This window comes from Ostrea edulis, chromosome 4 (assembly GCF_947568905.1).
Source record: "Ostrea edulis chromosome 4, xbOstEdul1.1, whole genome shotgun sequence".
Classification (NCBI taxonomy): Eukaryota; Metazoa; Mollusca; class Bivalvia; order Ostreida; family Ostreidae; genus Ostrea; species Ostrea edulis.
This window is the reverse complement of record NC_079167.1, coordinates 50,033,421-50,044,337: the sequence shown is the minus strand read 5'-3', so window position 1 is coordinate 50,044,337 and position 10,917 is coordinate 50,033,421. Positions and strand designations below refer to the sequence as shown.

General features: G+C 35.3%; 1 protein-coding gene across 1 annotated transcript; it reads right to left on the bottom strand.

Annotated features, from left to right (window-relative positions):
- Positions 1–1,578: 1,578 nt before the first annotated feature.
- Positions 1,579–7,884, bottom strand: LOC125671480 (uncharacterized). Its single transcript, XM_048907241.2, has 4 exons — positions 7,477–7,884; positions 3,662–3,760; positions 3,390–3,545; positions 1,579–2,207 (listed from the first exon to the last, which is right to left on the bottom strand). Exons 1-4 carry the CDS (start codon positions 7,670–7,672, stop codon positions 1,981–1,983), a joined length of 678 nt encoding a protein of 225 aa, XP_048763198.1. The 5' UTR covers positions 7,673–7,884; the 3' UTR covers positions 1,579–1,980.
- Between the last annotated feature and the right edge of the window lie 3,033 nt (positions 7,885–10,917).

Here is a 10,917-nt window from a genome sequence, read left to right as displayed (position 1 = left end):
TGAATATTTGAAGGCATGTTTGGACACAAAAATATGTAAGGAATTTTTAAATATGAAATTTATGAGACGGCGATGCAAGAAAATAGCAATATAAGGCCTCAACCGTGCTCAATTTTTTTGTGCGCCGTAAATCGAAGGTTTTTATAAGGGGTAGATCAGCAACTCTCTGATCTGTCCCAATATTTTTGTCAGAGAGCTACAGTTCTGCAGCTACTTTTGATGACACTACGTCACACGATGGTGATTTAAAGACCGAGGAAATAAGCACCGCCTTCAATTTTACCTGGTCTGTAAACCCCTGTCAATCAGGAGAAATTTAGCTTCAGATTGGATGCTAGAAATTGATGGACATTTAGTTACTAATCCGTGTGTATACATTGTCCACCTCGTCTCTCGATCGAGGCGTCCGTGAAATCTTTTGATGTTTACCGCGTAGTATGCCAGCTCAATAGAGAAAGTTTTGATAAGAAAATTATGGCTTTGTATTACATCTATAGTCACAAAATATAATGTATTGAGTAGAAAATCTTACATATAATTACATCAATTATAATAAATTATGATGGGTTGTGTTTAGGAAGAAGTGCGATAGAAAATTATGGATGGTTAGAACATAATTTACATGGACATGGAATTTATGCTCAAGAGACTGTACCGACTCTCATTGGAAATGTCGTGTTTATATATTATTATCAAAATTTTAATTATGAGTAAATACATCATTAAAATTCCGTTTATATTCAGTTGAAATTTTATCAGCGTCATTTTACGACGAAACATGACAACAAAAGTAACCGCAACTCTATCAGAAGAGAAATTATCCGCTGTATGGGCCCATTTTGCATACAATGGTTGGGATTGGGATGCCGAGGAAGAAGAAATTATATCTGAGGAAGTACCCTCCTCGCCTGGACCAGCTATTGAGGGAAATGCCGGAAGAGCTGAATGTCCCGACTGTTGGTGTAGGCCGTGCGTTATGGACGAGTCGCACAGACAACTTTGGTGGCCAGAAAATCCCGGTGTGCCGTCCAGAAAAAATAAATCTAACAGAAAAAAACTTTATAAGAAATTCTGGACTATGTTGAGTCATCGTGGGGTGTGGGACGATGATCGTTATATCGCCAGAAAATCCGCCGCAGTACGAAGGGATTCTCGTAGGAATCTGTATGTTTGGTAGACGCACGGATACAAGAGAGACATCATGATTTGTGAAATATCGGGTTAGTGACTCGCAGATCCCGAGATCAAATCCGATAGTCTTCATGTTTTTTGAAAATCAAGTTGTTTATATTTCAACCAAAATTGCGTATTTTCTGCCTTTTTGATTTATGTACTTATTACATACATATGTATCATCATATCTCTCATAATTAAATCATTTCGTGCTGATTTAATAAACCCTTTTAATGTGTATTGAACTACTTTAACTACATGTATACCATCCCAGGAAGAATAATTCTCTCATAAAGACGACGTATTTCTACCGGTAATTCTTGATGTACTAAAAACCGCGTGAAAATGAACCTTTCCAAGTTGAACCCAGAGCTATGGTTGGCTTGGGTATTGGTGTTCAACCCATTTGCAAAATTGAAAAATTTATTGAATATTTGTATAACTTCGTCATATGCATAGCAAAATTATATAGATAAGAAATCAATTCAACATGAAAAATTGTAGTTGAAATGAATATTGCAATTAAGACCGTTAAAAAATTATTATAATTTCAAAAATATATGCATAAAATATTACACGATTAGTGATTCCATATCAAAATTCTACTTTGACCAGATTAATGAGTATTAAACACACATACATGTAACCACTCTTCACACAAAAAAACATTATTCGGTCCAAAAATGTTATGGAATAGCCTTTCAATATTAATGTTATTGCTTGTATGTCAATTTCCAGGACTTTTTAGCCACTTGACCTATCACAAAACTGTCCATTTATAAAGTGACTACTTCTCGTCAGTTATGATCACATGAAAGAGTTGTATTTGCCAGTTTCGGTAATGTCATTATAGTCCATCTTGAGAAGACATAAAAACACGAATCCTTCCAGAATACACACGGTGTTGGCTGCCCATTCCAGCATGAAGGAGAAGTCGTACTGTACTATAGCCCCGTTGGGGTATATGTTACGTGACGTGGAATCCATATCGCGCAAGGCGATGAAACAGATACCGCTGGCTATGCCACACATACCTGTAAAAATAAAACGTGGGATCATCACATCAAAGGCAGAACAGTTACAACCGTATGAAGAACGTGCACCGTTAGGGTACAGGATACACCCGTCTGTAACTGCATGTTTATGTATTTGTCACATTCTCTACCCAGAGTTTCGTGTGCTCCTCGCACTACACCTCTGTCAACGGCTTTTTACAGAAATCTTGTAAAATTGTCTAATATCCAACATTTATGTTTTGGGCTAAATATTTAGTCACATTATGAAATGTTTTTGGTGCAATTAAATTGATGCTTACCGTAAATTGTTTAAAATCGCCGTTTTCTGATCTTAAATTTGGAACTACTTCGTAATATGTGTATGAATGTAGGACATTCACGTGGTGGAGATTTAAATGTAAACATGGAATGAAAAGTAAGAAAGGCTGTAAAAATACGATAAAACTTGTAAAATAAGAGACAAACAGCTAAATGTAAATATGTATTCATTAAAGTGCCAGTGGGTTATGAAAAGAGTCTGATGTATCACCTGTTGCCAGAACTTTTAAAGGGAAAGGAAACCGAGAATGATTGTTTATATCATGTGATTATATTGTCACGTGATTCCAAGCGTTGACAGAGGTGTATGTGAAGCTTGCGTAACGCGCCCTCTGGTGAGAGAATGGTATAATATCATAAACAATGTATACAGAATTTCACAGTGTAATAGATATGACCCGGATACGATTTAAGTATGTAAAACCATAAAACTCTAGGCGGGTTCAGTGAACTGTTTTTGGTTCGCGACACATCTTCCCAAGATGCATCGAATGACCAAGTTTGATAGTCCTTGGCCTCAGTGTGAAAGATATAAACCGGACACGAAAAAGTTAACATACGGGTGGACTGGAAAGTCGATCCGTTACAAGACAGGTGTAAAAATAGTAGGAAAATATATACAAGTCTTTAAAAAGTTGATTTTCTTATATATACGGAACATATTACATCTGTATATTCCAGTGAATCAAAATCTGATTCATGGAAAACGGTCATAATAGTAATAACTGCATAAGGCACGACTCGGTGTACAGTTGTCTGGATACCCAACAAGTAAATGTCATTGTAAATGATGCTGTAATATCATAGCGTGGTTTAAGAATTTTAGTATCATTAAGATCGTTTTTCACGGTATTACACTTAAAAGATAATTCAATGCTTCACCTGCTAAAAGACACAGAATTGATGCCACAAGGTAAAGGGTTGATCGTTTAGCATTAGCACAATCCGCCGGCCACAGGCCACATATCATTGTCAGAATGGCGAAAATCTGGACTCCAGCTGAGGCTATCGCACAACCGACCCAAGCACGCTCCATGTCTGAAATCGAAAGGAGTATTAAACATAAACTGAGGCATTTAACTTAACATATATAAAAAAAATACATATGTTTTAGGATATATACATGTGTCCTTTCATTTATTGATTGAACTCACGAAGATAGCGCTCATCCTCCGTTTTGTTGGGCATCACCCTTGGAATCAAATCTTGGTATGTATAGGCGCATTTGTTTACCCGTCTTTCATAAGGAACGTCTGAGAAAGAGAAAATATTTCGTTATTGTCGACTGAAAAATGCTGATTACATAGGTACATGTATAAGGTTCCCTTTAGGGCGTGGTAAAGTATACACGTGGTCCGTCAACACACATTTTGCGGGTAATTGTTTGCACTTGGTGAATGAATGCTTTACATAAATACACAATCTTGTGATGATACATGGTATACGATATGGAGATAGTTGTTGAATTTGAATTTAATGCATGATGTAAAAGCACCAAGAAATGTTTCTTGACACATGCAAAATTGCATGGATAAATCTACCTTTAAGTTCTCATCTGGTTTTAGGGAGTATAAATGCTTCTGTACATTTTAAATGTCATCAAATGTGCAATAAAATTCGGATTGCAGACAGTGAAACAGTGAACGAGTCATACAATGCATGGCATTTTAAACAAGAGTACCGCAAACGATACATAATACGCCCGTGAAATGCTTACATGGGGTGTTTTTCTTGTGCTATAATTTGTATAACTTTGCTTCAGGTAGTATCAGCCATCATGAGGCTGTGACAAACTTTCATATGAACAAAGGGTCTTAGCTTAAAAATCGACATTTCCTCAAAATGGACCAAGTTCAACAACCTGTAATTTTTTCAAAAATGGAAGTAAATCAAAATCCTTTTCCAGATGCACATCTTCAATACCAATACAAACACTCCACAAAATAAGATGGTCCTCACTTGAAAACTGTGGGAGGAGTAGGGCGGACAAATTATGTACCCTCCATAGAATATTAATTTCCAAATAGACTAAGTTCAACAACCTGTAATTTTCTCAAAAATTGTAGAAAAATCAAAATCCATCCCACATGCACATCTTCAATACCCATACAAGCACTCCACAAAATAAGAAGGCTCTCACTTGAAAACTGTGGGAGGAGTAGGGCGGACAAATTATGTACCCTCCATATAATAATTATTTCCAAATAAAGGGGCAAAACTCCTGGAAAAAAGGTCGAAATGGACCAAAATTGCAGTATGATCTAGAGTGACCCACAAAGAAGCTACACAGCAAGTTTCAGCATGATATGTGGAAGGGAAATGAAATTATAAAGAGAACCCGAACGGACGGACGGAGGTACAGACATCGCTGTACCATAATACGCCCCGTCTAAAGACGGGCGTATAAAAATGAATTCTATTTTGGAAAATACGTGAGGGTATGAACTGTGACGCTTGATGGTATTTATACCCTAATGTATTTTCAAGAATGACATTAATCTCTAATATTACATTCTATTTTCATTGATGTCGGAATTCCTAGTTCATTAAAATAGACTTACTATATGTATCAAGATCCATACGCGCATTGTTTACAACTGCAAGCGTTTATGAGGAATTAGCTGTCATTACAAGTTGTAAAGATATCAGATGCAGAAATATTGGGTTAATATTTCAGTAGAGGTCATCATAGTTTGCCTTTGATAGAATTGTTGTTACTGCATCAGTCGGTGAAAAAATGTTTTATAGACTTCTGGCTGTTACTAAAACGCAGGACGGAAAACTGAACGGAACAGAAAACTAAAATTACAGATGAACGATATTTTTCTTAATGTAATATATCAAAGTATTGTCCTTAAGAATGCATTAAATCAATATCAATACACATAAACTCGTATCAATAGAGATGTTATAATTACTAGTACTTCAGATATCAATATTAAGTTATTTTACGTAATGTATTAATATTTTGCTCTCAACAATTTAACTATATAATAGTTGCTTGATAGTTTGTTTGATTGAGATGTTACCAGCTGTAAGTAGAGTGCTACAAATTCTAGCGCTCAGGGCCATAGCAGTGAAGGTTCTGCCGAGCGTTTGTTTATGTCTTAGCACAGAAACGGGTAATTTTGTCTGTAATAATAACAGTAGATTTATATACCATACCACCCCCTTATTTATGTTTGATACATTTAAAAAGATCAGTTGTTTTTCAATATTCAAAAATAAAAAAAAATCTGCCTAACGGGATACCAGAAGTGCCATTGTTCACCAGGACAAACAAGGGAACGAGACAAAAATTGGTCGCCAAAAACTATCGAATACTTACGAGTTATACGCGTCGATGAGGGTTATTTTTAGGTGGATCAATGACAAATATTGAAATTACTGGATCTGAAATTTTTTTGGGGTGGTTGACGATAAAAGCAGAATTTTAGAGCTATTCTAAATTGAGGTTTTGAGTAAAAATCCGTTTCATTCCTTGTGGGTTTATTAAAGGGTGGTATGGTATAGACCGGTTCATATGAACTTAGGTTTGACGCACATATGCACTAGTATAACTTACGAAGTATGTGAAACGGTTTAATTGAGGATGATCTCCCGCTTTTTCTGTAATGCGCAAGAAATATAATATATGCTTCCCTTGTTCATAATATGCTTTTTGATTTTACAATACTCTGAACTTATCATACAACATATATTTGGAATACATAGTTTCCGTTCCGTGTTTTAGCAACACCTGTCAATTTATGGTAAAATCGCTACACTTGTGGTGGATGAAAGAAGTACAACTTTCATCCCTCCAAATCCTTATGTAAATGTTCACATGCTTTGGAAGACTTCTTTAAAACCTTTATTCTGTTCACTGCATGCCTATTTTCCATTTACATTTCGCCACGAAACTCTAATTAGTCGTCCGTCTTCCTGTGTGGTACAGTGTTTTGCTAAGAACCCAAGGACACTTGATCAACCAATGTTTTTTGTGTGTGTTTGTGTATATTGTTTATTGAATATGTCTTGCACACTTGATAGGATAATAGCTGCTATATTGGATATATAATACCCCCAGTAAAGAAAAAATCTTAGATTGCATCAAAGTTTTCGTTGGAGTACATGGGGAGAAATGCATGAAATAAAATATCATGACATGTAGATATTTGCTTCACTATTGACCATGTATAATATATTACAATCCCAAAGTTCATGAACAAAAGTATGCGTGTCAGAATGTCACTCATGGAAACGCCCCAACACAGAGGTCAACATACACCCGTTCCATCGTCAGAACAAATTCTACTATAAATTAAACCTATCTACGAGATACTGACTTACGTGTAATGATAAGCACGTACTAGTCCATGGGAGATGAATCAATGCCAATACATAACTTTTGTGTTCTTCTAGGTTACAAAATGTACGTCAAATAAAACAAAATTGTTATCAACAGTTTCAACACTTGATGTAAAAACAAAAGCTTCACAATTCGCTTTTTTGTGATATGCATGAATATGTCTTCGTCGATTAGACCTGAACCATTTCATGTGGAGATCTACCTTTGGTTAAACTCGCTCATAATTCGGTAATATGATTGGGTATTACTAGAATGATAATCTATAATCACAAAGCCGCTTAGGTGAGACAATGCTACAACCCATAAATAAAATAGTAGATATTATTAATCTATTTTTATAAAATTTTCAATAACTTCATTTTATCGTTAACAATCCATCCATAATAAAAACATGCATAGAATAATAAAATAATATCGATCGGACTCCAATTAAGCTCGAGTAAACATATTGATCCGCACCCTTAACACACACCCGTTGTGTACTTCACTTGCTGGAGTAAACATTGATCCGCACCCTTAACACACACCCGTTGTGTACTTCACTTGCTTAAAATGACACCCAGTATAAATCCTTTATTGGCAGGGTTATAAATTGACACAACACATGTTGATACATACCCGTGGGTACTTCCTTGGAGTAACATTTTCGCCACATTCCAAAACTATACGAAAAAGTGTTCGCCACGGTAACGTTGGAGTTATCACTTTTAACTGTATACCAATAGTCTGTTACGATGCTGGTCAGTGTAAGTCCCAAAGAGATCAGAATCATACACAGCACCAGGAACAGGAGACAAAGCTGTCCGCGCCCCATGTCCACAAAACTCCTTACGCTACAACAGTGGTCGAGACAGCGCCCTGTTCTAACACCTAACCGGTTACGGTTCTCTAGTCACAATACCTAGGATTATACCTGTACAAAATGGCGAAATACGTCAGGAGGGCGGGTCTCAAAAGATATATTTAAAATATTCAACGTGTCAAACGGTATTTTAAAAGAGCGAATTCTAAAAACAGAAGGAAAAGTCAATATCGAATGACATTTCCATTGCCATAAGGTGTTTCAGGAATAAATTACCGCGTGACGTTTCGAGTTGATCCTCCGTAAAATGATTGATTTGAACATATTTTATTGGAATACAATGTACATGTACTACATTAAAAGGGGAATTGGATAAAAGTTCTTAAAACCTTCTGTCTCTACAATATATTACACGAAGATACGATTTCATGTTTAACTTGTGTAAACAGAGGCCGACAGTAGAACAAAACGAGTAAAATGATTAATGAGTTCTTTTAATTAAACACGGTAAATCGTCTACGTCACCTAAATATATCGGCGGTTTACAGAGAATGAAACGCAACTCGTGTTGAATCACTCTAAAAAATAGTATTACACAATAAATGATAAAATTGCAAACACAAAACACGAATTCATATATCAAGGAGAGACGGCTGTAGTGTAAGTTGTGACAATGCTAGAAGTGTGAATCATTTACAACAAGCATTTTTAATGTCCCTACTCTATCAACACATTTTAAAATAGTACAAGAAACTAGCTCAATGATAGTTTAGATGACATCACATCTGTATGCATGATACAAAGTTTCCATTTTACAGATAAATGAAATTTCATGTTTTATGTTAACCTCAAGCGAATAACAAAACAACCAAGCATTTCCTTTTTAACTTTGAGGCATGCATGCTGACCATTTTGACATGTAGAACATTTTGACATATGGATAAGTAGGTAAAGAAATGTTTTTGTCCCCACTGAAATTGAATTAAGTGAGAAGTCGCACTTTTATAAAAATATATAAATGACCAACGACACGAACAACCAGATTGTCCATACATATATATATGCATAATTAAATAAAAAAACAAGAAAATATGCAGTTCCAAAATATATTTTGGAACTGCATATTTTCCTCTCTTTTTATTTAAATATTTTGACTGTGTTATATCAACTCTTTCTAATTGGATTATATATATATATATATATATATATATATATAATCCATATACATATACATAAAGCACTAAATAATCACAACTAGGTACTGAAAATTTTCGCCCCAGCCCGGGGTCGAACCAGCGACGTACGGCACCCACCGCCTAGCAAGACTGTCAAACCAGTGCGTAAGTCCACTCGGCCACAACGAATTCCCTAGCCCTAGTCCTGTCGTGACCAGAGGTGCGTGTTTTCCATGCTCTTAATTTTATATTAGAAGACGAATTTCATTTTATTTTAAAAATGTCTTTTTTATAACGGTTAATCAGAAAACCCTTCCCAATCGTTATTTGCTTTTAATTACCATTTTGATTACCTAACATTACCAGTATTATATCATATTTTCCTAGTCCTAGTCGTTGTGGCCGAGTGGACTGATAATCTTGCTAGGCGGTGGGTGCCGTACGTCGCTGGTTCGACCCCGGGCTGGGGCGAAAATTTTCAGTACCTAGTTGTGATTATTTAGTGCTTTATATATTAATTAATTGATTATCACATGTATCGTTTAGATCCTAGGGGTAAACGTAAGGTTGGGTGTTATGATTGTTTGTGCTTTATATATATATAACTCTAAACACTTTGTTGAAATATTTCGACCGTGTTATATAATATATATATATATATATATATATATATATCAGAAAACCCTTCCCAATCGTTATTTGCTTTTAATTACCATTTTGATTACCTAAAATTACCAGTATTATATCATATTGCGTTTTATTTCGTCAAACTGCAAAGCATGATATATTACATTCGATTACGATCATTTACATAACATTTAATCACACTTGATTAACACGATATACTGGCAACCAAACTGTAATTTATGTAAGAAATAAATTTCATTGATCAAAAAAGTTAGAGAGGGTCTTGGTGGGTGTGACTGGTCGACAGTGGATACTTACTCCTGGGGACCTGATCTCACCTCTGTCGTGACCAGAGGTGCGTGTTTTCCATGCTATTAGAAGACGAATTTCATTTTATTTTTAAAATGTCTTTTTTATAACGGTTTTTAGTGTAAATAATACAAAAGAACTCAATATTAAGGAAAGATCCTACAACAGTCTACAAAGTTACGATCTTCATGTAATTTATGAAATGCTGTACTTGCAACGACATATTTACGCGTATTGTTATATGTATTTTGAAATGCATCGGTTTTATATCCTCAAATTTGTATATGTATGTCTGTCTTATTTGTAAATATTTTGTATTTACATGTATGACCGATGAGCTGTATAGCTTATGGAAATAAAGAACTCACCGTTTCTTTTCTTCCAATTTTAAAAATACATGAGGTTATGTACTGCGACGCTTCACGCCGATATTCTTTATGAGCACTTCATGAAAAGTATCCCGGGGTGAGGCGTTGCAGTTCATACCCTCATTTATTTTCAAACTTGAAGTTTATTCATTCTACTTTTATTTCTGTAGGAATTCCCAGCCGTTAAAATAGACGCACTATATTGATCAAGATTCTTACGCGCAATGAGTTATCACAGAAAAAAAGTTAATGTTTTATGGGGAAAAAAGTATGCCACTTCATGTTGCAGTTCATACCCTCATGTATTTTCAGAAATGAAGTTCATTTTTTAATTTTCATATTTACGTTTCCATCTGTTTTCTCTGTGATAACCCTTTGAAGTCCTGATGTGTTGATTTCTCCACAACTTACAACTGGATGTAAATTTCTCAGTTAATGCAAAATGAAAGGTCCATTGGCATGAACTGTGAAAGTCAAAAGATCTATTTCTAAATAAATTCCAAAACTGCTTTCCCAAGGCTGTCAACTACAACATGTCGATGGCTAAAACAAAAATTAAGGGATCCAAAAAGTTCCCCTCCAAAAAAAAAAAATTGCGCATGGTTGAGGCCTCTTATCGCGGTATTCTTGCATCGCCGTCTCATAAATTTAATATCTAAAAATTCCTAACATATTTTCCTACTATATTTGTGTCCAAACTTACCTTCAAATATTCATTAAAGCCAATATACGATCCGAAAATAAACAGCTTCAAATGATTCGTTTGTTGACGTGTAGC

Excerpts from the sequence above, each read along its gene's own strand:
- LOC125671480 (XM_048907241.2), bottom strand. The coding sequence starts at position 7,672 with ATGGGGCGCGGACAGCTTTGTCTCCTGTTCCTGGTGCTGTGTATGATT. Across the intron at positions 3,761-7,476 it reads CTCCAAGGAAGTACCCACGG|ACGTTCCTTATGAAAGACGG; the intron begins GTATGTATCAAC and ends TCTCTTTCTCAG. Across the intron at positions 3,546-3,661 it reads GGAGGATGAGCGCTATCTTC|ACATGGAGCGTGCTTGGGTC; the intron begins GTGAGTTCAATC and ends TTTCGATTTCAG.